Source organism: Zonotrichia leucophrys, chromosome 8 (genome assembly GCF_028769735.1).
Source record: "Zonotrichia leucophrys gambelii isolate GWCS_2022_RI chromosome 8, RI_Zleu_2.0, whole genome shotgun sequence".
NCBI classification, from domain to species: Eukaryota; Metazoa; Chordata; class Aves; order Passeriformes; family Passerellidae; genus Zonotrichia; species Zonotrichia leucophrys.
In genome coordinates, this window is record NC_088178.1 from 4,287,276 (window position 1) to 4,314,911 (window position 27,636).

The 27,636-nt window shown below is 48.9% G+C and overlaps 1 protein-coding gene across 6 annotated transcripts in view; it reads right to left on the minus strand.

Annotated features, from left to right (window-relative positions):
* Nucleotides 1-27,636, minus strand: part of PAPPA2 (pappalysin 2) — an 87,759-nt gene that overhangs the window by 23,727 nt on the left and 36,396 nt on the right. For 4 of the 6 annotated variants that reach the window (XM_064719467.1, XM_064719469.1, XM_064719472.1 and 1 more), the window contains exons 6-16: nt 26,603-26,727; nt 24,654-25,146; nt 24,015-24,143; nt 22,948-23,039; nt 22,492-22,685; nt 21,237-21,371; nt 17,736-17,871; nt 17,342-17,564; nt 8,230-8,401; nt 5,884-6,061; nt 3,364-3,577 (exon numbers count right to left, since the gene is read on the minus strand). In XM_064719467.1, the coding sequence (XP_064575537.1) occupies nt 3,364-3,577; nt 5,884-6,061; nt 8,230-8,401; nt 17,342-17,564; nt 17,736-17,871; nt 21,237-21,371; nt 22,492-22,685; nt 22,948-23,039; nt 24,015-24,143; nt 24,654-25,146; nt 26,603-26,727 (2,091 nt within the window). The remainder of the gene's footprint in view (nt 1-3,363; nt 3,578-5,883; nt 6,062-8,229; nt 8,402-17,341; nt 17,565-17,735; nt 17,872-21,236; nt 21,372-22,491; nt 22,686-22,947; nt 23,040-24,014; nt 24,144-24,653; nt 25,147-26,602; nt 26,728-27,636) is intronic. The other 2 variants (XM_064719468.1, XM_064719471.1) reach the window with 2 other exon arrangements.

Sequence of the window (27,636 nt, forward strand, 5' to 3'; positions counted from 1 at the left end):
TGCCTGGTGCTCCTGGATTAGGCTGTCCTGCTTGTTCCACTGTGAACTTTGTTTTGTTTCCAGTCCCCATTTTCTCCTCCACATTCTCCCACCTCCTCTCCCTCTTCCATGGTCTCTGCTGTTTTTGAACAGGGAGAGAGGGAAGAGGGGCTGACATCTCCATGGAAGCTGACTGGGGACTGTGCTGGGCTTCCTTGATCTCTGGTCAAAATGCAGGCTGAGACTCTCAAATCTGCCTGAAAATACCAAAGTGGTTCTTTGCTTCATTCCTTCAAGCTAGCAGATGGAGCTCAAGCCCTCACAAAGGCAGCTTTGAGATCCCCAAATCTCTTCTCTCCAAGGAATCATCCCACATCTGGCAAGTGAAACAAGTCCCCTGAAGGGTCTGACCTTTTAGATCCCCAAACTGAGAGCATCCTCTCAACATTAGAGTGCTCCTTAAGGGAGCACAATCACACAATCATGGTATTGTTTTGGGTTGGAAGAGACCTTAAAGACCATCCTATTCCAACCCCCGTGCCGTGGACAGGGACACCTACTAGACCAAGTTTCTCCAAGCCCCATCCAACTTGTCTATTCCTGTCAGAGATTGCTTCAGATGGCACTTCATGCTGGAAGCAACAGCAAGGAGCACTGTGGGGTGATGTGTTTTGCCCAGAGTATCTGACCCCTGGCTTTCAGGCCAGCACTTTTCAATGCTACAGCTCTGGGCGATGCTGAACATTTCTCCTTGACAGCTCATATCTTTGTGTGATCCAGGTGTTGGGCTGGTACAGCCATGGCACAGGTTCTGCCTAAATCCAGAAAGTTCCCATCACAAAGCACAAATGCACTGTTAAGTTCCCCTTGCTACCTTACAGTGGAATTAGAAGTGAAGTAGCCTGGCAGCTGGGAGCCTCTCCAGGCTGATAACAGACCTCCTTTAGGAAGAGGCAAAGAAGCATTACCCTTCATGTCAGCATTGTCAGTCAGATGAACCTGCCAGCAGGAAGGCAGCAACTTTCTGGCAGGATTGTGATTACACAATCAGTATTTCCTCAAGGATCCCTTGTTGAGAAGCAATGGTTTCCCAAGGGCCTTTCCTCACCTAGTTTAACAGACAAAAGCATCTCTGGGACAACTGATTTCTTCATCCCCTTTCTCTTTCACTTAAACTGTGGGAAATGAATTTCAACTATGTCCTCAGCCCTTTCTAAGCATCCTTACTGCTCCTGCAGTAAAATTCAAATAAAAAATAGAAGTGAGGCAATTGCATGAACATCTGTGTCCAAGATTATCTTCACTGGCATGGAGACAGCTGGATCCCAAAGAGGTTCAGGCCTGCAGAAGGTGGGCAACTCCACACGAGGAGCAAATCTAGAGCTTGAAGAATAATTCAAATGAAACCTGTCTGTATTTCCAAGGGTAAGCTAGTTAGTGGGCATGAGGAACCTTCAGTATCAGCCACAGATTATGTTTGACTTTTGTCCAGTACGTAGCACACACAGAGAGTCTTGCCCCTTTATGTAGCTCCACACCTGCATGGCACTAAATCCTTTAGCAAGGCTTGAGCTTGCTGGGTTGGTGGACAACAGGGAGACAACAGACAAAGAACTCAGATTTCTGAACCCAAAGACACAGCAGGAGACCCTAAAAACCTGATGTCCACCAGCTCAGACCCAGCACATCAGGAACCTGCACCTTACCCGAGCTGGTTCCTTCCAGAATTCCCCAGCACCTCCCTTTCTCCAAAACTGGCACAATCAAAGAGATCAACCTCTGACTCTGGCAGCTCCCACCCTCTCCTTGCCAGGGCTGAGATACCAGAAGGATTTCCAGCAGTCCAGGAACTGACCTAAGGGCTAAGAGCTGCTACACCACACCAAGGGGCTTGTACTCATGCTGAGAGTCACCAAGAGCTCCTGATGAGATGGTACAATGACATTTACAAGCCTAAGAAAAGGTTTTTCCTTGGGCTGGGCCACTCACATAGGAGTTAATCTGCATGATAGGAAAGCAATACTTTTTCTAGTTTTGTTAATGTGGTTTTTTATTCCACCATCAGAGATGTCTGATGAAATAGCAGCAGTGGCAATTGCAAAGAGGAAAACACGATGTCAACATGCATTGCTATGAAAACGTAAACCGCTTCACACGATTTTCCTTGACTTCTCTCACAGGCTGCTCAGACCCATATGGAAGTTACTCACACATCAGAGGAGCCTCAAGATCTCCCAGGGGTCATCATTTTCACCAGCAGTTGCTGCAGCAGGACAGAGGGGGCCTCACTCTGCAAGCTGAGTGGATCTGTTTGAATGCCCAGTGCCTGAAGCGCCACAGGCACAAAAGCTGCTCTAGAGCTTGCAAAGCAGTCCATGTGATTGCTGCCATAATAATCATTTGCTCGGTTCCCTTTGGCCCTAGAAATGCTCCTAACACTGTGAAAAGCTGTTTACAGAAACCACTTCCTTCATTACTAGGCAAGAAATTTGGCAACTGCTTCCCACTGCACAACAACTCTACCCCAGAGCAAAGAAGAGATGAAGTCTGCATCCAATTAAAACTGGAAGGGGGCATTAAACAATTAACACATAATTACCTGATCTGGGCTAGAATTGAGACTCTGGGGAGGACCCAGCCTGTGCCAGGGAATCTTTAGTGACCAAACCCAATGGGGACTTTGGCTGGAGGAGTCACAGACAAAACTCTGCTTTTTCCCCCAGCGTCATGATATTGGCTGAGAGCAGGGCTAGTGAACCACCAGGAATTTTTCCCCGAAGCATCAGGAAAAATCTTCTCCCATTGAAATGCCACTGCTAGAGATATTAAATTTAGCCAAGAGGCACAGCGGGTGAGATGCTAACCCTGACAGAAGGCAGCCATTCATTCTTGCAGTCCCTCTGTTCCATGTTTTATCGCTTTTAGGAAAAACAGAAGCTCCAGGAATCTGCCAGCATCTTGTAAATGTCCAATTACCTGGGATTCCACAAACACTTAATTTGGTGCTTAACTTCCACAGAGTGACAAATACATTGAGGTGCACAGGAAGATCTGCTTGTTTCAGGTTAAAGTATTTAACACACTCATGTGTGCAACAGCACCTTGCTCCCACCAGGTTCACCTCGACCAGGGAATGCCTCTTGTATTTCAAGAAATCTGTGTGATCAGAGCAAGCTGCTCTGCCTTCTATCACCTATCAAGCCAGGTCTTTGAGACTACCATTGTCCTGTCACCTCTGCTCCTTGCACACACTGGGAGGAGGAAAGGAATGGTGATAACAGACCCGCCACAGACTTTGAGACTGCCATTGTCCTGTCACCTCTGCTCCTTGCACACGCTGGGAGGAGGAAAGGAATGGTGACAACAGACCTGCCACAGACTTACTTCTTAGGCTTGTCTGCTGCGTTGTCGGCCACGTGGTAGCCGGGCTTGCACTTGTAGCGGCAGACGGAGCCCACGTCGTGGCTGCCCTGCAGGCAGCGCGGCACCAGGAGCCTGGCGTTGGCCACGGCGGGCGGCGCCTCGCACTCCAGCTTGCAGAAGGCTTCGGGCAGGGACCAGAGACCATCCTCCAGGCACGTGAGCCACTGGTTTGTTCCTGACCCCAAAAGAGAAGCAGAGGGTGTGTGGGGTTACGTTTCAGCCAGGAATGGAGAGCTGCTGAGGGGAGCTCAGAGCGACCAGCAGAAGTTCTCTTGTTAGAGTGTACACTGATAGCAAAAGGGGCAACAAACACAAAGACCATGGACTCCATCGCCTGCTTGGCCAGGCTGGAACAGAAAATACTTGAATGCAGACAAAAGTATGGTAGGGTCAACTTCTAGAGGCTGGAGAAAAGATCTTGGTTCTGCAAATCTCCCCAAATCTTTCCCTTAAAATTGCCCTCTTTCATGGTGTCTCAGGACAGCCATGGGTCTTAGTGTAGGACAGCTCTGTCATGTTTAGTTCAGCCCACCTTCATTTTGCAGCTTGTCCTCAGCTATGCTGACCAAGCTGTCATACCCTACTACAGATGCAGTGTAAGATCATAAAACCATGGAATGGTTTGGGCTGGAAAGGATCTTTAGAGCACATCTAGTCCAACCTCCCTCTGCCAAGGACAGGGACATCTTCCACCAGGTCAGGTAGCTCAGAGCCCTGCCCAGCCTGCCTTTCAATGTTTCCAAGGATGAGGAATCCATCACCTCTCCGGGCAACCTGAGAGTCAGGAGGATGAAAAATGCCACAAGGACAGATGTAGGAGGCTTCACTGGTGTGACTGGGAATTCAAAGCACACATCATTAGAGGTTTGGGTTTATTACAGGCCAGCTCTCTGTTGTCCCTGACAGACACAGCTAAATGGGGGGCCAAAACTGCACAGCTCTGGGTGCCTGCAAGAGTGCCCAGGACTACATCACCTACATGATGTGGATGATGGATAGTTCATTGGGAACTGATGAGCAAGGAAAACGCTGGATTGGAGTGAATGGGACCATTCCTAGTGAGAGGTTTGGATCAGCATGTTTGTGGGGCAGCCAGGCTGCTCTACGGTTCCTTCAAACATCCCTTTCTTTTTACAGAAACACTTTTGGGCCAGAGACAAAATCACATCTCTACTCAGCACCTGTGCTTCTGATGGGTCAAGGCTGCCAGGGGTCATCTCCCCACCTCCAAGAGCCACACAGCCACATCATTCTTTCCTTGCCTACTCTTAGCATTTGTCAGTATTGACAGCTTGCTTGTAAGGATGCAAGTCTTTGGGGAGAGCAAGCACAGAGCATGTCCCTGCCTCAGTGGCTCAGTGGTGTCACTGGACTCCAGGAGTTTCCCCCCATGGCTTGGCAGCCTTGGCTGAGCACCTCCAGCCATCATGCTGGAAGTCACCCAGGGGCCCATGGAGAGGACCCCTTCCCACAGAGGGAGCCCATGGCAAACTCCCAGGGACTGCAGCAGGACCAAGAGGCAGCTGTGGGTGCAACATCAGATTAAAGCTCTGCCTCAGTTGACTAACCCAAGGCAATGGGCATCAGTTCACGCAGAATTTGTGTTGTTGACATTTGCATGCTACCCATTGATCAGCCCACTCTGGGGATCTGCCATCATCCTCCCTGTCATGAAATGGGACCTTAATTCTCTGATCTCTGCAGTTTTTGATCCTTAGATTTAAGGTTTTTCTTTTACAATAAGTAAACAATTCTCATACATTTCAGCTATAAATGTCTCCATAAAGTAGGGCACCCATTAAAATGATTTGTTGTATGTGATTTTTTCACAGCAAAGGCACTGGTGGAAACTCACAAAGTCCCAATGCTTGAAGCTGTCAAGGCAATTACCCCTGAAATCCCATCCAGCTCAGCCCCTGCATAGACAGAACAGTAGCTCTCTTTCTCTGACTTGGCTCAAGAAATTCCTGTGGCTACTGATGGAGTCGTCAGAATGAAAGCCAGGCCATGGTGTGTCTGGGTGGTGAACATCTCCCAGACTGCTCTACAGCTGTGGGCATCAGTCTCTACGGCTTCATACAGCCCCAGCCCCCTGAACCACAGGCTTCCCCACAGCCACCAGGCACAGAGCCACTGCTGGCTCTCTGAAGTCCTCTCTGTCTGCCTGCATGTTTCTTGTCTCCATCACTGTACTACTGGAGGCTGGACCAGTTATCAGGAGAGGACATCACTACACCCTGAGGTGGATGGATCAGGACTGCCTGCCAGGGGATGGGAGTCAGGGGGAATTATCCTCACACTAGGATGTCTCTGTTCCAGGGGGAGGGATACCCATCATTTTGGGAAGTATCTCAAGATCTCATCCAGCTGGCAAATCCAGGACAAGTGAGAAATTCCAAATTCTGTTTGAACTGCTTGGGACAGGCATGGAAATGTGGCATCACAAAGGGTGGTTAAATGTGTTGACACTCCAGAGCATACCTTGAAGCTTGGCTGGGGGGATGCAGGAGAAGGAGCATCTCTGCAGGTAGGTGGTCCCCAGAGGGCAGGAGAATTCAGCATAGTACACGAGGGACTGGGCAGGGACACGGCAGTCAACAGGGTCACAAGTCACAGATCTGTCCCACCGTCCCCAGCTGCACGTCAGCACCACCTCCTGCTGAAGAAAAAGCAAAGCTCCATCAGACTCCTGAGGAGAGCTCTGATCTACGGCTGGGCCACCACAACAGAAAGGTCCAACCAGGGTTCAGGATGAGGAGAGCGCTCCAATATTTTTCCTCCCCCTTTCTCCCCACTCTGGACAGTGAATCACAAAGCCCTGACCAGTTCACAGGGAGATGCGTGGGCTGTGAGAGCAGGAAATGTGCCTTGGGGTAAAATCCAGGCACTGTGCATGCTACATTGTCTGGGTGGTACCAGTCCTCATCAGGGATAAAAGGAAAGTCCCCTCAAGATTCACTGAAACTTCTTGAGCTGAGCTATTTCCAGCTGGATGTGCTGCAATTTCCTCCCCTAAAAGATCAAGTCTTACTTCAACTGTTGTCAGAGAGCTCTTCTGTTGATTGTTTTTCCCTAAATGTACCAATTCCCTCATGCCTCAGCCTACAGACCTCAATGAAATCATACAACCTCATTTACAAATCCTAATTATACAGCCCTTCTTACTCAGAACTGCCCAAGATCAAAAACCACGATGATCCCACCACTAAATATGGTCAACATGCGCTACAGACTTCATCAAAATTGAGGGGTGGATGATGGTTTGCTGTGAGCAACCTGGTTTAGTGGAAGGTGCTCCTAGCCACAACAGGAGGGTTGGACTAAGTGATTTGTTAAGGCCCCTTCCAACCCCAACTGTTCAATGATTTCTATTCCCAAACTGCAAATCCCAGCCGAGCAGCCCTCAGCCAGGGGCTGCACACCAATGTTCCTGATGTCCCTTCATGGCTGGTACAGTCACACTGCTGGTGCAGGTGAACACATGACCTATCATCTCAACCAGCAGGTTTTGGTTGGACCTGGATGTGGTGGCTCTGAAGGACATCACTAAATTTCAGTCTGGCACTCCCAAGTGTGCAGCAGAACTAGCTGGAGAGGAGCTCAGGAGAAGAGCTGTGTGCATTTTCCTAAATAGGCTCACAAGCCAGACACCACTGTAATACCACTGGAGGGCTCAGGGCAAGGCCCTTGCAAGCTGCCCTCTGCTGTGACAGCCACTTGGTAGAACTCTGTTCACAAGTTTCCCATCTCACTGCCAGACACAGGAAAGCTGTCATCCCAGGCAGATTCATTTTGTGTGGTTTCACTATGGAGAATGGGAACATTTTGTTTTCCCAGGGCAGGCCCAGTGGCCATGTAATTAACAACTCCCAGTGATGAGCAGTGCATCTCCAGCTGCCCTGCTGCACTTCCCAGTGCTCACCTCTCCTCTGGCCAACACTGCAGCATGGGGAACCTGCCTGCCAGGTGTCACAAGCAGATCTCCAAGGAGAGGAAATGTCACCCTCCTGACACAGCCCAACTCACTTCTGTCTGTCTGCCTCAGGCAAGTTCACATTCTGGCTCAGGCTGGCATGTAACACCAGCTCAGGCCCAGAGACTCCTGTTCCCCCCTCCTGAAACAGCCCAAGGACAGGACACTGTGCGCCTACCCCCCTGCCAAGGTGACTGCCTAGACCAAGGCAGTGCAGCTCCCAAGGACACATCATCCCAGGTCTCCTCAGTCAATAGCTAAGAGCTGTGCTGGCTCCTGGCTTTTATGAGGTAACCCCCAACCCTCTGGAAAGTGGGACAAACTCTTTCACGGTGACCCCTGTGCCATTATTGCAACACAACACAAAGGAAGAAAAGCTCTCTATGCTCTCAGCTGCCTCTAAATATAGTTGCTCTGCAATGACTTCATTTTTTCCTGAGCCACTAACTTCAGCTTTAAGAGAGAAAACATCCCAGGGATGTTTAACCCTCCAAGCAATGCCCATCTGGAGAGCAGAAATATCCACCTCTCCTTCTGTTGGAGTGCATCAGCTTGACATGGGACATGCCCTGCAGCACTTTTCAGCCTGGCAGAGCTGTGCTCTGCAGACAACAGTGGACTGGGAGAACTAGCACTGCAGCAAGGGAAAGAGAGGGATCTCCAGAGCAGAAACACCAGCCATGAGCACAGGGGTCCTGCACTGGAGTTTCATTGAGCTGGGATGTGTTGGGAAAGCAGCAAAAAGTTTGGGGCTGGAGGAACAAAGTGTTCTGTGCTCTCTCCAACCACCTCAGGATGGTTAAATCTTTTTTATGTAAGTCTTGGTCCCATGGGCCATCCTGAGGCCCACTCACCTGCATGGAGCCCAGCCTCTTCCCACCACTGGAGTGGAGGACAAATCCCTTTTCACAGGAGACAGCACACACCATGTGCCCGGGGCCATCTGAGCTGCAGTTGAGGCTGGCAGCGTGAACAAGCAGAGGCTGCGTGCAGGTTCCTGATCCCTCACAGGCACCGTGGGCACAGCTGTGGAGAACAGACAAGGGATCAGCCAGGGGTCCCAGGGCTACTGCAGCAAGGCAGGGCTCTCTCCAGGTGGCACTTGTGTGGAGTGAATGCTCAGCAGGTCACAGATGCCTAGAGATGCTCATCAATCCCTCACAGCTTCTCCCAGGCTTGCAGTCCCCTGACAATGATACCAGAGACTTCATCCCAACCCCAGCCCACACCTTCCCACCAACCACCACCATGTTCTTTCAAGCTGATGAAAGGAGGCACAGCTCAACAACATTCCAAAATTTGTGCCCCCTGCACACAGGTTTCAGGGCAGCTGCTGCAAATTCTTTCACTAGCTTATATTTCCAGAGTGTGCACACAGCCCGGCACCAAAGGGGGGCTCACTGCAGGTAGGTCAAGAGAACAAAAGGAGGGAGGTGACCAGGAGAGGGGAGGCAGAAGGAATACCTTTGTATACCTTTAGAATCAGGTGTGTCAAACTCTGTACAGAACACTGGAGAATCCACAGATGATTCTCCAACTGCAAGGAAAGCTAAGAGGAAACCTCTGCAAATATTAGGGGATAATCCATGAGATGTTCTTCAGATCCTGCACAGTCCTCCTTCACATCCATACAGCTATACCACAACCTGTGGTGGAAGGGAGAAGCTGGATGTACAACTGGCTCCCCAACCCCACTCCTGTCACCCTCCCCCTCTGCTCTGATGGTTTTCAGCACCTCTGCTCTTCTCACAGGCCAGCACAGCACCCCAAACCTGTGCAGGCTGATGCCAGGCTCTTTGGGATCAACACCATCTCAGCACACACCTGTCCAGCTCTACAGTCTCAGCTGTGGCCACCAAGGTGAGACGTAGCTCAAGGGAGGAATAACCTTCCCCTCAGCACCAATGCAAGTTACAAGAGGTGCCAGGAAAGTCTGAAATGCATCACGCATTCCTTGATTTGCAAGGCATCACCCACTCCTCCTCCTCACTTCAGCAGCTTCCTACTGAGGAGCAGTCATTAAGTACTGACTATTTAAGCATCACAATTCCATCATGAGAACCAGTGTGGGTCAAGGGGTTGTGATCTCCATCAGTGAAATGCAGCCCATTGATTAATTACCTGGCATGGAATTAGGAAAAGATGTAGGGCAGTACAACAGCTCCCACGCCCTGGTTACCCACCAGTCTGGCTTTATCTGTTACCAAGTGATAAAGGTGCAGCACAGATCTCAGCCAGGGACAGAGGTGCTGCACTCCAGGCAGTAACTGGGGAGAGAAGGGAGGCAGCTGTACCTGAATGCCTCTCTCTCCTCTGCTCCCTGCTTGGCACAGGGCTGCTGCTGCTGTTTTCAGGCACTGCCTTTCTCCCAGCGAGGCAGAGGCCTCTGCCTCCAGCCTTTACTCAACATTTCCAGCCAAGGATGCACAGAGCTAGAAATACCACAAAAGACATGCATACAAAAAACAAAAAAACAACAAACCCCAAAAAAGCCCAGCTCGGTGCCGACGCAGACGTTAAGGGAACGCAATGTGCTGTTGACTCTGGACAAGTCCAGCGAGCCAAAGGCATGGTGGAAACCTGCAGGCCACAGCCCTGAAAGAGCCGGTGGGCACAGGAGGGGACCACAAAGGAGAACAAGAAGAAAGGGGCTGTTTTTTCAATGCAGACCTGTTTATGAAGTGAGAAATGGTTTCAGGGCAGCTGCTGCAAATTCTTTCACTAGCTTATATTTCCATTTGCTTCCTTTTTAAAGAATTTGTTTTATGAGTGCAGCATTTGTCAGGTCATTAGCTTCTGAGGGCATCTGTTACCAATTGTAGCCCTCTCCCCTCCCCTCCCGCAGTCACCTTCTCTGGGCAGTTGCTCTGCTCCCTGCCTGTGCCCCTGGCTCATACTTGCTCCCATCCCCAGTGATGGAACCACTGTCCCGAACTTCCTTGTGTGGAAGGAATACATGTCCTCTTTCCAGCCTTGCTTCTCTATTCCATCTCCTTCCTTGTCAGCCATGGGCACAGCATGGAGATGCACCTTTCCACTAGACCAGGTTGCTCCAAGCCCCTCCTAACTGGCCTGAAACACTTCAAGGAACGGGGCAGCAACAGATTCACTGTGCCAGGCCCTCCCCACCCTCACAGCTGATGGTCAGGGTGCTGAGTTCTGGGGCATGTGCCCATCACAGCACTGGGGATATGCCAGGGTGTGCCCTGGCACCTTCCAGATGCATCCAGGCCAAGTGCTTGGCTGGAGCAGCCCTGCTGGTGCTGATGGAAAGGCACGTTGTCTGGGGCAGCCCTGGCAGCTGGGACAATGCTGTTATTAAATAAAAATTAAATGAAGCGCTAATCCTTCTGAGTGCTACTGGGGACGTTTTGGTTTTCCACCAGTTCAGAAATGCAACCAGCAGTGTGGTACAAAGTAGATCAAGGTATCAGCAAGTTTCTTAAGGATTATAAATACAGAATATTACATAGGGTAGTTATGCATAAGAGATTGATAACTACAGGTCATAACAACAAAATATTTTTATGTACATCACATATATATATATGCTCATGCACATGTTCTGTATGTGCATATAGATATATTCTAGAAATAACAGAAAAGTTTGGGTTAGAATAATGACCTTTCTCTTTGCCCCCAAAGATGACTAACTTAGCACTGTTTTCTCTGTGTTTAACAACACACCTAGCCCTACAAATACCCACTAGATTTTATTTTGGAAATGATCTGAGCCCGATCAGCTCAAGTTCTGAGAAGCCGTGCTGATCGTACACCTTGCTTTGAAGTCTGGTGCTGCTATTCCAGAAAAAGGAGCTCACATCACTGAAAGCTGTCTGATTTTCTCAAATATGTCAATAATCTTTAAAAAATATATACCAACCCTACCAACAAACATTGCCTTGCTTGCTCCCTTTGTCAGCACTGTCACTGCTATCCCTGCTGTACCTGGGGCCAGGACACTTCTGAGCCTGATGGTGAACAAGTGCAGGTCAAAGGAGAAAGAAGCCCTGTGACCTGGCCCCATCATGATCCACATGCTATGCCAGGGCTGGGGTAAAGTGATGAAATAAATCACAGCTCCCAGGCCCTGGAACACCCTAACAAAGGCTGGACAAGGCAATGGTGCAGTTAGCCCAGTTCTGATCTCAGCATGAAGGAGCTCTTTTTGCTTTTGATGATAAATGAAATTCCTGTATCACAGCTGCAAACTCCTGACTTCTGCCCATTTCTGATTCAGACCATATAAGATGTGGGACAAGCCAATATTTTTTTACTTTTTTTCTGCCCGAGACATCAAAAAAAATTTCCACTTCCATCCCAGCATCTTTTGAAGCTCAAACTAATGATTTGTCAACAACATTTTTACAAAATACCAGGGTTTTTCTCCTAACTTATTTCATGTCAGCACAAGCCTGCACGATGCTCTGGGCTCACCAAGTCCCATAACTTATACATCAAAGAAAGTTTCAGGTCTGGAAATCTGTGAAATTCTGCCTGGTGATGGCCCTAAATGCTCCAGAACGGTAAGAGCTTTGTTCTGAAATGGGAACAATTCTATAAACTAGAGTAAAACTTTTCCTTTGGGATCCTTCATCCTTCTAGAACAAAAGCAGGCAGCCACTACCAGCAACAGAGCATGTGAAGCCAGTGGTGGCAAAGCTAGTATGGTAATGCTGCTTTGTTGTTACAAATCCCAAATTCCAAAAAGCTGAATTTTCATGTTTTACTGCAACTACTTAATGCATCACAGAAAATACTGATGGATTTACCCACATCAAACTAAGCCAAGTCAAAAGCAGTGCAGCTGTCTGAGCATAATAAATCATCTATACATTGCTGTGGTGTCTACTCAGGTTTTCAACCCCAAGATTGCTGCTGAAACATCCCTTATCATCGAGCTCCAGCTCTTTACAGCGGAAACTTGTAAGTTCTTCTCATGGTGCAAATTTTTGGGAGAGGGGGTTATAGGAGATGTTGACAGAAAAGTAAAGGCTTTGGCCACATCTCCTGAAGTTAGAAGTCATCCCTGCACATACTCTGGTGGAGTCTGCACTCAACATCAGTGAGATAAAAAGATGTTTACCCCAATGCGGTCTAGCAGGAGAGAATAGCTAGGAAATGAGAAAAGGTGTTTTGGAAATACTTGGGAATGTCTCCCTCCAGGCAGGGTGAAAGGTCTCACTTTTCCAGTAAATCTGATGGCAGGCATCCTTGTGGCAGCAGGCTGCGTGTACAGACCCAACGGTGGTGATGCTTCTTGATCACAATCTGCACTGAGGTTGCCATCTCAAGAAAAGGTGTTTGCTTCTCTACGTGACTCCAAAAGAAACTTGGCAAAAAGTACCATCCCTGTGAGTCATCTGCTGTCATCCGCCTCAGAGACAGGGGGAAGGCACCAGCAAGACATCAAATGACCTGCTGGCCCCTCCAGAGCCATAGTGGAAAGGGGAAAAAAAGAAGCAAGAGCACATAATGTATTTCCAGACAGTTCCTTTCCATGTTTTTTTGTTGTTGTTCACTACACCAAAATAGTTGCATGGAAAATGAGGTTGAATGGGATGTCAGGTTTGGTGTAGTCACCTTCCCAACCTCAGCCAGGACAGCCTGTACCCAAAGAACATCTTTATCCATATCCCATCTCCACAGGACCACACTCCACCTCATTTTCTCATCTTGTCCAGAGGAATTAATTTCTGAGCCACATCCGTCACCATGAAAGACATAAAAATAGCAGAAGGATTTCAAAAAGGAGCTGGAAGCAGAAGCCATAGCTGGGCTTCAAGACTTAAGCTGTAAGAATTAAAGTGGAAAAAATATTTATCATGACAGAGAGGAGATAGTGAGGGGATCTGACATCTCTGTGCAGACACATAGACACAGAAAAGTTGTTTGTCTGCTGGCAGGAGGCAATCAGACCTTTCTGACAAGGATGGAGCAAAAGCAACAACTTTCATCTTGAAATCAGAGGCACCTTCTCAGCAGAGAGGGTTACTGGATATGAGAATAGCTCAGCAGGGGTGATGGTGTGCTCATCACCTCCTGCAGCTTGTGAAAGGAGATAAGAGAACCCTCTGAAGGATGCATTTAATCCAGTGCCTGTGAAAAATCCCTGTGCCCGTGTGTGACATCAGGAAGGGCAGGGCAGAATGGGGAGACTGGATTTCTGCTGCAGAAAACCAAGGGCTCTGCTGGCAAACCTGGGGTCTCCCAGTGATCGCTCCCTTCCTCACTGGACATGGGAACTCAACTGGTCTGTGTTGGAACTCACATTCCCTCAATGTATCTGTAAGGTGACACCAAGCACCCTGTTTGAAAGCTGTTCAGTTACTGTGTTGGACTCAAGATCAAACTGGTGAAAAATCTGTGCTGGGAGATATTTTTTTCCCTAGCTACTCTCAGGGAAAGGCAGAAGACATCTTGAGCATTCCCAAAAAGCCCATATATAGAGCACTAATCTCAAGAATCTTATTAGACTGCAGAGAGCTAATGGGATGGGGCAGTCCATGAAATGGTGTCTGGCCCTCCAGGGGGTACCTGTGACACCTTCCAGCTGGACATTAATCTAAATTTTAGTTTAAATTAACATTAATAACATATTCTACAGCACAGTCTTGGCCACCACTGCCCCTCAGCCGGTCAAGGGACGTGCGAGAGGTCAACAGGCTTTGATGCTGGAGGAGAAGCACCTCTAGAAGTCTCAAAGGCAGAGATGAGCCCATTCCCCAGGAAATGTGGTTATCAGGATCCTGGAAACACAGAATTATTTAGGCTGGAGAAGCCCTGTAAAATTAAGGCCAGACATTAATCCAGCAGTGCCAAGGCTACCACTACCCCATGTCTCCAAGTGCCATGTTTACATGTGTTTTAAATCCCTCCAGAGACAGGGACTCCATCCATGGGGCACCCTAAGCCAGAGGCAAAGAATCAGGATTTTACAGTCCCTTCCAACCCAAACTATTCTACATTTCTGTGAAATAAGACACCAGCATGTCTACCAGGGTGCCCATAAATCTTCATGCCATCAGACATGCAGCCCATAAATTAAACCTGTATAAATTTGGTGCCTGGAAGAAAGAAAACAAACCAAACAAAACCTGTTTGGGAAACAGCCCTCTCTGCTAAATAAAATTTGTAAATTGAAAACATGTAAACAACTCCCTCCTGGATCTGATTTTCTCTCCCTCACCTCAATTTTTCATACTAAAGGAATCCAAACCCAACTCCCCTTGATGCCTTACACCCACTTTTGCACTTTTGGGGAAGCAGAGGAGAGTTTGCACACAGGAGATACAAACACAAAGCAGATCACCTATTGTAGCACCTTTCCTGTGAACCCACCCAGGCATTTCCCAGCATATGTGAACATAAAATCAAAGACACTGAAAATAAAAGCAAGCTAAAAATACACATAACAGAGGAAATGAAAAATGTTCCCCTGGTTCAGTGTATAGCCTGCACCAAGCTAAACAGGAGGGACTGTGGCTCAGTTTAAAAATGCAAAGAAAAGGATGAAAGCCTGAAGCTTTGGGTCTCCTGGGTGGAAATGTGTTAAAAGTCTGATTTCTGCTTGACCTCATAAGGTTGTGATTGTGAGTAGAATGCACAGACAAGCCCTGATCCTCTGGCAGAGACAGCAGAGAGGGTTCCTGGGGATGGCAGCGGGGACACGGCACTGCTTTGCTCTGCAATGCTCTGCCAACCTTCAGCACCTCAAAAGGTGACACTTCCTTCAAAACAAGTGTGTACTTTTCTAGAGGCAAACACCTGTTGCACCCTGACCTGGAGAAAGCTGCACTTCATCAGCAGAAACCATCTCTATGTTTCATCTCTATGCTTTCCCCAGCCTGCAAAGCACGGCAAGATCCTTCAAGATGAAAGATGCTACAGAAATACCAACCTGTCACATATTTATTATTTTGGCAGTGAGCATTTCTAGGCTGAAGGCAGGAAATCTCATTTCTTTGTTGCTTTTGTTACTGTCCTTTCTCAGGTTATTTTGGGAAAGCCCTCGCCCGCACGTACTGTGTACATGAGGCTGCTGCGTGCACACGGTCAGTCCAGCTCTCTGCTGCAGGAACATGCATGTCCTGGGCTCTTTCACAGTCAAATATCTCCCAGCCTATCAAGATTTTCTATTCCTCAATTTTTATAGGGGATTTCGTCCCCTGCTCACCACCAGAATCCACAGGTTATTGCAGTATTTTTATATACTATCTCCAAAAGTAATGCATTGCAGTATTTTTAAAGGTTAACAATTAATTTCATATAATCACCTTATATAAAATTAATTGTTAACCTTTAAAAATACTGCATTACTTTTGGAGATAGAATAGATTTTAAAAATATAATAAAGGGGGCATACTTGAATGTTTCCTGACTTAACAAAGGAAGATCCTTTATTTTTAGTGTGGCTACTCGAGGCTGTAAGCCTAACCTCCCCACCCTGAATATTCAAGACTTCAATTCTGAAGATCAATACTCTAAATAGAATTTTCTACTCTGAAAACTTTGGGAATCTGATTTACTTTGAGTATTTGCTAAGGGCACACACATAACCTGCAATTCCAGCATACTGCTGTGAAGTCAAGGCCATGGGGAGCCTAGGGGAAGGCAACAAGAGAAGAAGAGACACAGGAGACACAAGGATCCTGCTGTGCCCCTGGAAAAGGGAGAGACACAGCTTGGTGTGCCTTGGCAATACAGGAACTGGCTTGTGCTTCAGCTATAATGCGACTTCTATGAGGAAAATATCTATTTTCCTCTCTATTTGCCCCTATTTGGGGATCTCCTCATCCCCAGTCAATGCTCAGCTGTGTCCAGTGAGTCTTTTCTTCCTTGCAGTCACTTCTCAGGGGAAGGGGGAAGCTCTCAAGCAACAAGAATGCAAGATTATTTTAAGGGATGAGAAAATGTAATTGAAAAACCACATCAGCTGGCCACAGTCTTAGAAGCATGTGGGTACATTGCTGTAACAGCTACCAGGAGGAAACACGCTGCATTTCAGGTGAACACTGATCTTTTAATGTAAGGTTGAGAATAATATTTATATACTGACTCACTAAGATTTATGTTTCTGTATAAATCACACATGCACTTATAAAAAAAAAAAAAGTAAAAAGCAACTTCAGGATATTCATGGCTTCCAGAATTCTACATAAATCAACTGTACCACAATCCCACAGGCTTTAAGACAAACACACACTCTCATTTGTTATCAGGGATGTTCACCCTGATGATCCAGGCCATCAACAGAAAGAACATGACAAGAACAGTGATGAGATGACCCTAGACAAAGCCCTTCTGCGCTGAAGAAACCCAAAGCTCCAGCAAAGCTCAACTCAAAAATCAGTATTCCCAGTGGTGTGGTTTGAGTAACTGGCTGAACTGGAGCCCTGGATCAGCACTTTGTGTAGCTTCAGGGAGCCTGGGATCTGAAAGCAAAGCCAGACCTGGCAGATTTGAAGTGCTGAGGCCTCTGTTGGCATTATCACCACGTTCAGCAGGGCAGTGTGAGACTCTGTGAGGGGCCTGGATGGACTGGGAGCGAGAACAGAGAGGATGAGGAGAGCTCCATCCCCACCTTCAGCAGCATGGGGAAGACCGGAATGGATGGAAGTGGAGTTTGTAAAATAAGTGCTGAAGAAGCTTCAGCTTTAGCAAAAACTCCCAGTGATAACTTCACAGCCATTTTAAAACTCCTCTTGGTCTTCCCACCAGGAATCAGTCCTTTGGCACAGTTTTCTACAGATGCAGAGGCCATGCACAAAATCTGGTTTCTGCCTTCCCGTTCCCTCCCGCAAGATAAGCAAATCAAGACAACACAGCGGATCTTCCAACAATACCTCAAAATCCATCTGAGGACAGTCACAAAGCACTCAGTGAGAAGATAAACACTCCAGAACTCAAACACAAATTCCCAGAGGAGAGCAGCAACCCTGGGTGCCCCGAGGAGACCATCCCTACCTGTAGCACTGATGGCCACATCCCTCCTGGTGCTGCAGGAGGCAGGTGCTGAGGGGCTCAGAGGAGCCAGGCTGAGCCAGGGTCCTCAAGGCCACAGCTGCAATGCCCACAAAGGGAGAGGAGAAGTTGAGAAGCACTGAAGCAACCTGGGGGAGTGGGTCTTCCTGGCTGTGGGTCATGTTGATGATGAGGGGGTTGTGCTGACACGACAGCTCGTACGTCCCTGCGAGACAAGGAGAAGGAAGACGTGACCAGGCCAGCTCCAGGGTTTACATCTGCTCTCCCCACACACCTACAGACCAGCTTGGAGGGCAGGGGAGACAGCAGTGGGAGATCCCAGCTGTGTGGGTGGTGGCTCTGGTGTCCCCTTGGTGTCACACCCAGAGGTTCTCACCCAACGAGCTGTTCTGTCCTTCTGTGTCAGTCAGCTGCACGGCCACCACCGGCTTGGGCTGCTGGCCTGGGACAGAGCCAGGGGAGGCCAGGAAGAGCAGCACAGAGGTGGGCACTGCAGGTCTCTCAAAGCACACCTAGGAAAGAGGGCAGGACACACTCTGAGAGCAGGCACACGAAATACAGCTTCTCAGAGCCCATACAGACAAGAGAGAGGAAGAGGGAACAGGGATAAGGGGTCAGAGACCTTGCAGGGCTGCAGAAATGGGGAGGAGGAAGGAAGGGAGCCAAAACAGTCCTTTCCCTCTGAATTTCCCTTCTTCCTTTTACCAGCCTTCTCTTCACATATTCAGCCCCACCTTGACCTAAATTTATAGCATCTTCACAGCATCCACACTGAGCAAGACCTAGACAACCTCCTTCCTGCTCCCCCTTCACCACGCTCGGACTCCCACCCCACACAGAGCTGGCCAGGCAAGTGAGTCACCTGGGGAAAACAGACACCAGCCTTGCCACCAAAATATTTTCAATAAAAAAAGCCCTCAAAAAAGACAAAAACCAAAACAAGCCCAAAGAATGCCCCCAGTAGCCACTGCAAGAGCAAACTGTCCACCAGCCAACACGTGGAAAGATTCATGGGAAGAAGCCCTGCCTGCTAGGAAGGAGAGCCAGCAGCTTGCTACTTGTCTACAGCCCTGAAGGCAGCTGGAAGTAGCTGGGAAACACATGGCATCAATCATGGCAGAGCAGATGTTCCTTGGAAGAGGACAGAAATGTTTTCCTCCCCCACCCCACTAGTGCTGAGATGTGTTTTGATCGAGATCCTCCCGATACAGAGTTTTTGTGGAATGCTGGCGTGGAGGAAGCTCAGAAATTCGAGGCAAAGGTGTATTTGGAAAGAAGACAAGTCCTGGCTGGCCAGGCACAGCCCAAGGAGCAGACTGTGGGAATGAAGGGGACAACGACGCAATCTGTGATGGCAGCCTCGCCTCAGGGTGGTTCATGCCACGTCAGGCATTGTTCACACACAGGAACAGGAGAAAACCTTGGGCTTCAGGCCGGGGCTCCCACCCTGCAGGGAGGTGCTCAGCAGCAAAAGCCCCATGAGCAAGGCCCCACTGGTGTCTCCTTGCTCCCTTAGCTAGCGCTTGCTGGCTTACAGGGCTGCAAGGAGTGGACCAGAGGGCTCCAATGTTTTTATTTGGTATATCCCCACTGTCTACCCCTGTGAGATAAGTGGAGGAAGAAGGGAAAGAAACAGGAAAGCAAGAAGGGAGGAAAAGAAAGAGAGAAGAGCCAGCAGTGCTTACAGACAAGGAGCCGTCCAGGACAGAGCTGTGAAGTCCCAGGGACCTGAAGGATTTGAACCCAACCTCCAAGTGTGGTTCCTCAGGGGAGGAGAGGCAGTTGGAAAAGTCAGGTGAGGCTTTCCCTGGACTACACATCCTGAGGTGAAGAGTTCTGTCTTTCCCTTCCTACATCTGCATGAGGGTGAAAGGTGCTGGCCCCAAGCTAGGCCAATAGCAGCTGCCTTGATTAACATCCCAATCCTTTCCAATACATATTATGTGCTTGGCCACAGCACATATAATTCTTAATTTTTCTCCCTCCCTCTCCCTGCTTCTTTAATTTCCTGCATTACACATCCTGACTGGCTTACAAGTGGTTTTGATGTCTTTCCTCATCAGGTGTATTAAAAACTGAGAACAAAGCATGGCTGGAGATGGGCAAATTGTAACAATTCTCATGTGCAGACAGACCCAAGGGGTATGGCAAATGCTGTGTGCAGTGGCACAGACACACATATCTCTTGCTCTAATTATGGCACGACAGTGAGCACACTAAAACACTGGCACTGGATTTCCAGAGCATTTGTGCATCCCTGGAAACACTCAAGATCTGATGGGGATCTCAGCCACCTGGTCTAGTGGAAGGTGTCTCTGCTCATGGCAGTGGGGCTTGAAGAAGAGGGCATTTAATCTCCTTTCCAACCCTAACCATTCTTTGACCCAGCCCTTCTTCTTGTTCATTGCTGCCACCTCTTCAGGAGTGATTCCTGCCATCTGATGAGTTTTGTGGTGCAGCTCTACCCCAGGAGACACAGGTGCAACAGCTTTGAAATGGCCCTGAGAGCTGGTGGACACCAAGCACCCCGTGCACATGGGTACACACATGCACCAACAGCACCACTCCTGTCTGGGCAGGCAGCTGTGCTAGGCAAATCGTTAACAAAAAGCCATCTTTCCTAACCCAATATGTTACCAATCAGGCCAACTCTTAAAAAAAAAAAAAAAAAAGGAAAAAAGGGTATATTTATTACTAGCCCATAAATAATTTTATGGGCGGAAAATAATAGCACTCCTAGAGAGAGCACAGAGAACCAGTAATGAAAGTCTTTAGTATAAACATCCATAGAGGAAAAGGACTGACCACAAGCTCCAATAAAAGTGTAACATGTTTTAACCCCTGCTGAGAAGTGGAGAGCAAGCTTTCATCTAGGTAAGGCCAAGGGGGAGGATTACTGCTTTCCCCTCAGCACAGGAGGAAAGGAGGCACATTTGTCAGGGCCAGAGACTGAAGCCACAAACTGCACACAGACAAGGAAGAGAGGGAAAATTAGAAGGTTAAGGAAGTTGTTTTGGAGAAACAGAGGACCTCAGAGCAGTACCCACGTTTGTTGACTGAGGTTTGATGATTCAGAGTTGTCTGAGCATCTGGGGGAAGAGGCCTTCTCTAGAGAACTCGACCAAAACAGGGCGAGCTGCCCCTCAGAGTGCACAGGGAGCAGCATGCCAGAGCCTGGCTTTCCAGCAACACCAGGCAGCAGCCACAAAACCTCTAAACTGTGCCTGTGGTCAGAAACCCAACGCTGTAAAAATCCCAGTGGCCCAACCCTCAGCCCTGCTCCGTCCCTCTCCTCTCTCTACCTGCTGGGACGGAGGGGTTGGACCCTCCCTGGAGCAGCCCCTGAGCCCCTGCTGGGCTGCACGCCCAACATCCTGGGGCACAGAAATGCCACCTCTGCTCTGCAGCCATCACAAGGACCTGGTTGGTGTGGGCTTGGGGTGCTCAGGACCCCTCAGGATGGCAGAGGACATCCAGCTGCCCTCTGCTACTGGAACAAAGGCAACCAGGACTTCAAACACAGCCTGTGCCTGCCCTTTGTGGGTGTTAAAGCACAGCTTGACTGCAGGGGAGAGTCAGGAGCAAGTTGTTTCTCAGCCTCCAGGCATTTCTGTGGTATTTTGGTTTCATGCACAGTCCTTCTCCTGGCAATCTGCCCCAGGATGGGTTTGCTGCTCACAGTGGGAATGGGGCAACTAGGACAGATCCAGACACAGGTATTTTGGGATTTACAAAGAGTGCAGTAGTATATGTAGTACTACATGAGTAGTTTAAGAGGTTGCTGTAGCTCCTACAGGACAGAAAAGGATGGGTTTTGTCACCAGAGCTGGGTAAAGACAAACAGATCCTTTGTGCCTGACTACACACCCTCACTTACCTGGAGCCAAACTCCCTCGTCACCCAAAAGCATCTTCTCATTTGGGTCCTGAGCATTCTCTTGGCTGGGGGCACAGGGAAACCAAGCAGCCTCCAACAGGTCCCTTGGCACCTCATGAAGGTGGGATTTACATACCTGAAAGGAGAGATTTATTTCAACCCAGTTGGTTGCAAGGAAAGTAGAGAAAAATAGCACCTACAAAACTTCAAGGAAGATTGACCAAATGTTGGGAAGGACCCCAAGGTGGCTCTTAGCATGAAGACAGTGAGGATGTGGCTTCCTAAGTGACATCTCACTGCCCACACATGTGCACAGGAGACCTTTGCCACTTTGGAGTGCTGTAAATGTGTTGTTTAAGCATCTCATGGTGTCTGTGGGGCTGAGTAACAAACCATGAGCCAAGCTGTGAGCTGGCAGGTGAGAACATGGCATCCTAATTTTGGCTGGGCTCACAAGATACAAAGGTGTGATTCACTAGCCTGAATAACACTCTTCTGTTCCATTCAATGCCCTGTGGCATCCCAGACATCCCCACAGGCCTGGCAGACAAAACCTGGGAGATACAGGTGTCATTGGGAAGGAACAGACACCTAAGCCCAAGGCACCCCATCAGACGTGTATCTGGGCAGTTTAATCCTGCTGAAGGTCTCAAGAAGATCATTCCTCTCATCAAATCAGTAGAAACACATGTGTAAAGGGCTAAATGTGATCTCTTTACATATTTCTTGCCTTTCTTCAGCTTGCTAGGAAAGAACATACACACCACGTTAACACCAATCAGGCAAAATCCCCTCCAGGCTCTGCTCCAAAGCCCATATGAAAGATGGGAATTCTCCCATTGATTTTTCCTTGGCTTCAGATCAGAGGGCTTGGGAGCAGTACAGATGCTGATGTGTGTGTGATTTCATCCTTTCAGGCCCTGACCTTATAAGGTATCAGACTGACAGGATTTTTTTTGAGCCAAGAGTGGGACAAGTCACATGCTCCAAGCTGAGCGTTTGGCCGGTGGGATGGGGTGGTCACTGCTCAGTGAAATGATGGCTGGGGAGGTGCTCCCTGCAGGATGAAGCACCTCTCCATGAACTGCAGCTCCTGAACTCAGGGACTGATGTAAGAGGAAGGTGAGCAATGCCCAAGTCTTCCACTCAGTCCCTGGTTGGGAAGATAATAATCAATGAGTGCTTCCAGAGCTGATTTTGTTTGTGTATTCCCCAGCACAGACTTTGTCATTTTTTTTGTCCATGAATTCACTCACCCTCACCACAGGCTCTCCAGTGACCAGGGAAGCAGGGCAGGACTTTGCATCCTGATGGGAGGAGTAGGCTCTCACTGCCCACAGATCCACAAACCCCTCAGGAGTGTGGGGACCACAGTCCAGCATGCTGCTTGTCCTCTCAAAGGGCTCACACACACCATCCCCATCGTGAACGTAGCACAGGCTTGGCTCCCCTGCAGGGAGAACAGGGGTGAGCTGCTTACAAACCAGGCCCCAGCCACACACTTCTCTCATTATAAGAGATTTGCTGTCTCATTAGCCTGGGGTTTTTCCCACCACAAGACCCACGGATCACTCCAGCTGCAAATCCAGGTTCTGCTGTGATGAGGCGCATGGCCCTCTGCTCTAAGGAGCAGTGTGCATAATGTACAGTTTTGGCTCCTGCCTCAAAAGGAGCCAATCCATTTGGGCCTGTCTCAATCCAGTTGGACTCACCAACACAGTTGAAGCCTTTTTCCTTTTTACATTTCCTGGAACAGCCATCTCCATCCAGCAAGTCCCCATCATCACATTCCTCCTCCAGGCTCCTAAGAGGGCAACAGCCAGATGTATTATTACCACCTTTGACTCAACACCCCTGTGCTCCTGTCCAGTCATCAGTGAGGACCCCTTATCTTGGTTCTGTTTCTACAGAAGCAGTTCAAAAGGAAGAACCATACATGGAATTAGATAGAGAAAACACCTTGCCAGGGGATAAAAAGAGGCTGAAGTCACAGCATTTGGGAGCAGACATGATTGTACTGTGACTTTGCTGTAAAACTGAGGCAAGAACTCTGGGAGAATGGAAAAAGTATAGAACTATGCATCAGGAAGACCTGTTGCTGGAGAAAGCAAGTGTTGGAGAAAGGAGATTCTGAAATGGGGCTGGGGTTTCAGTGGGAGCTGGAGAAGGAGGCAGGAGAAGGGAGAGACAAAAGGTTCTTCTGCCTTTCCCTTTCCTTACCCTGCTAAGAAAACTGATTTCAAATGAAAGTGATCCTGAGTATCCTGGAAGCTGAAGTCTGAAAAAGCTCAAATAAGGAAATCTGATATAATTGTCTCCCAGGCAGAGCAGGTGAAGCACTGGGCTCTCTCAGCATTGGGCTTCCCTCATTATTTGGCGTTTCTGAGCAGAGACTGGACAGCTCTTTAAAGACACCACACCATGTGGGACTGTGCTCATTGCAGAAGCTGCTCCTGCAGGGTCCTGAGCAAAAAGTTATCCTGCCCACTTCCAAAGGCAGATCCTTTGGGCTGGACTCTGCAACAGTTCTCTTCAAGCTCTGAAGTCAAGAACAGATGATGTTCAGGTTGGACCCCTCATGCAGACCATCTCCATCTCCTATGCACATAGCATTTTACAAAACACAAGCTCCACAGCTCAGTCTGCTGGAGGGATTTTGTGCAGCAGCTTCAGCCATGTACCTGAGCATGGAGGACCTACCTGCTGCTTTCCTTTGGGGCAGGATGATCTGACAGCTTAAAGAACCTCAGCTGAGAGCTTGAGGAGCTTTCCAACTTACGTGGCCACCTTCCCATCCCCACAGTAGGGTGCTCCATGCACATGGACGAGCGGTGGGGACGCTTCTCCTGAGGTTGTCCCAGAGACCACCTGCACCTGGTAGTGGTACACCTGCCCAGGAGTGACTTCCCTGCAGGGACAGAGAGAACTTGAGGGAGCAGCAACATCTGCAACACTGAGATTTGCTCATCACAACTATAGACATCACGTGTATACATCCATTCAGTACCAAAATCTGACATGTCTTCATACTCTGCCAGAGGCAGAGCCTGTGAAAAGAGTCTCTTTTAGGTCAGGCTGCTTGTTTCCCAAGGCTCTGACCTGGGGAGAAGTGGAATTAGCTCGAGTAATTATTTTACTCATTGTATTGATGGGGGAAATGCAATTTTATGGGTTGATTTGATGGGGAAAATGTTTCTGGGTTTAATGAGCTCCTTCTACTTAACTGGGCTCATGGAGAAGACTTGTGCTAGCATGGTGGGTCTGCCACACCCCTGCTCAATGGATGCAGTAATTCCCAGAGCAGGGGGACAGCAGGAAAACCAAAACAGAAGAAAAACCACCCAGGGATTCCAAGGGAGAAGACACAAGGAGGTAATCAAACCTGACTCAGCCCAAGACAGAGCAGCCTGTGACTCACGTGTCCATGAAGTGGCGATGTCCCTGCAGGGGGGTGGCAGGGGACCCGTCTGCAAAGGGGGGGTCACGGAGCACCCGGTACTGGATCAGTCTGCAGGCAGAGCACAGGGAGCTCTGGGGCCTGGAGGTCAGCAGGGCTGTGTCTATCTCCATCCTCTCGTCAAAGGTGTAGATTTTAACTCCAATCATCTTTTTAGGGATATTGAGCTTCACGGTAAAGGGGATATCGCAGAAGGTGTCCAGGGGGCCCAGGTGGATGGACTCCCCTTGCTCTGTCAGGATTTCAACATCAGACAGGGCCTTGGGAGAGCCTGTGGAGAGGTATGTGGTCCAGAGGGTGAGGGAGTCAGGGTAGACGGGGTGCAGGAAGCGCAGCTCCAGGATGCAGCCGTGTGGCTGGGGACAGGGCACCGTCATGTTCATGTCATACAGGTGCAGCTCCGGGCTCCAGGCCTGCAGGCTGGGCTCACAGGGCTGATCCACGTCCGGAGGACCTGGGACAGGGAGGGAGATGGTGAAAACCTGGTTTCACAGCAGACCCACACCCTATAGCCTGCTTTAGCACCTCCAGGCTATAACCACACACCCACATGTCCTAGACCTGGTGGCACCTTCCCTAACATCCTGGAAAGCAATAATCCCCACTGGTCTCCCAGCTCCTGAGTAACTTGCACATATACACAAGGTCCAGCAGACCTGGTGACTCACAGCCCTCTCAAATGGGAACAGTGGTATCCACACTGCAGCTGGACACAGTGCAGAGACCTAAGGACAGCCTAGACACGGCTGAGGAAGGTGAAGCTTGCTCTGTAGCCTCACCGGTGCAGAAACTTTGCCAAGGGCACCTGAATGCTCCAAGCAGAGCAGAGATTGAAGCTTTGCACAAGCACAGGCTAGGACAGGTCATATTTAGGAAGGGGCCAGGTCCAAAGCAGGGAAGTAGGACCTGCTGCTTTTCCAGGCTGTTTTTCCAGAAGATCCTCCAGGATAGTACCCAGGCTAACCTCAGAGCCCCAGCCTGCCTCCCCTGATGGTGGATAAGCACTCAGCAAGAGAAATGGAGTGCTGGCCTTTCAGACCTAAAAAGGATCACTGGAATTAATCATTCTGTAGTAGAAACACCCTTGTCTTCATTAGCCACTGAAAGCATTTCTTAGGGCCCAGCACCAATTCAAAGCCTTCACCCATATAAGACAAGTCTAAAAGTTTCTGAAACACACAAACTCTCTTTTCATCAGAGCAAACAAGCACTTGTGATAACTACAGACACACAGAACCACGTCCCCTGGCTCCGCATGGTTCAGCACATGCACCTCACTCAGCTCCCAGGATCAGCTCCCCTGCTCTCCTGCCTCTTCTACTCTGCTCTTGGAGGAGCTGAGGCAGCGAGAAAAGCCCAACAGCTCCTATGGCAACTGTGTCACCCTGAAAGTCACCACTGTGCCCACAAGGTGGGTCTCTAAACCAACATCTGGGTCTCAGCACAAGGGAAGCTGTAATGCCCAGCTCCTGTAATGCAGGAGTTGGCCCGGCTAGGGAGGAAGGGACTGCCCAGGGCTTGGCATAGACTCAGTGGGACTCAGCACAGAGCTCCTCTTGCTCTCTTTGAACAAGACTACATTAAAGTCTGTGACTGTCCCTGAGGTTTTGAATGAGGTCCCAAGATCTGTATTTTAAGACTGATTTCAGTTAAGTGCTTTTCCCTTCAGTCAGTATCTTTCAACAACACCTGAACAATGATTTGGGGTAATACTGGGGTGCCATTCAGTTTGTCCAAAGCCATCTGACCATTACCAGATTTTTCCCGGGTACCAAGAAATCCTTCCTGCACTACAGAAGACAACTAATTCTCTAAAAGAAAAAAAATTTAAAAATTCTTTTTCTTGTACCAGAAAGATTCTGCCTGGGGACTCCCAGACAGGAAGAAAGAGGAGACAAGGAGACATTTACCTTCTGCTTCTTCTGGGGTCCAGTAGCCAGAAGAGTCGCAGACTCTGGGGGAAGAGGCCTCGTGCACGTACTGCCGGAAGGTGCCATCCTCAGCACAGCTGTCACACAGCCTGTCCTGCTCCCTGCTGGCACAGCACACACCCTGACATGGCTGAGGAGGAACAGACAACTCCCCAGACACATGTGCCCAGGTGCCACCACACAGGGAGGTGGAGAAGAAGAGCTAAGGTCTCAATCTCCCTGGGTAAATCCATCCTGCTTGCAATCAGCTTCTTCAAAGACAGGGAAATATGAGCGCTCATGGGACAGGCTGGATTTAATCTCTCCTCTTCTCCATGCTCTCTGGGTAGTCTTGGATGGATCCCATCCCTGCCAGTCAGAGCTAACAGACCCCACACATCCCAGGGCAATGCCTCTGGACTAGAGTGGGTGCAAATAAGGTGCTCTCTGCTAAACCCAGAGTCAAGTTTTGGCTTTCAGCATTATTGCAATACAAACCAGTCACAATAATATCAATTGCCATGCTCTCCAGAAAAGAAAAAGGTACTTTTCTATTATAAGGGCCAGCCTCATCCACTTTCCTTGACCAGTTCTTCTCAGGGGATTCAGGACTGCCACAATGGATCAGCTCCTGAGACAGTTATGAGAGACAACTTGGGATGGGTTCCAAAGGGTCTCCCTTCTAGACCCATGTTTTCCTGCTCCCAAATCACTTCATTCCCCAACAAAGCAGTTTATTTGCATGACTCCAGGCTGCCCAGCACTCTGAGCCTCTCCTGTCTGTGGGGTGACATGCATGTGCTCTTGTTACTCCTGAGCAAAAGGGCCATTGTAGAGAGCACCCATTCTTTGAAAAGTCAGCAAACACTGACCCAAGAGTGCCCCAGCTGCCATCAAACAGCATTTTTCTTTTAATTATAAAAGACAGCTTTATGAAGCAGCTTCAAAACAAGTTCAAAAGCTCTTTATGTACGTGCTTATGATCCCATAAGCAAAAAAAGCCCCTAAAAATAAAGTCTCACCACCTAATATCT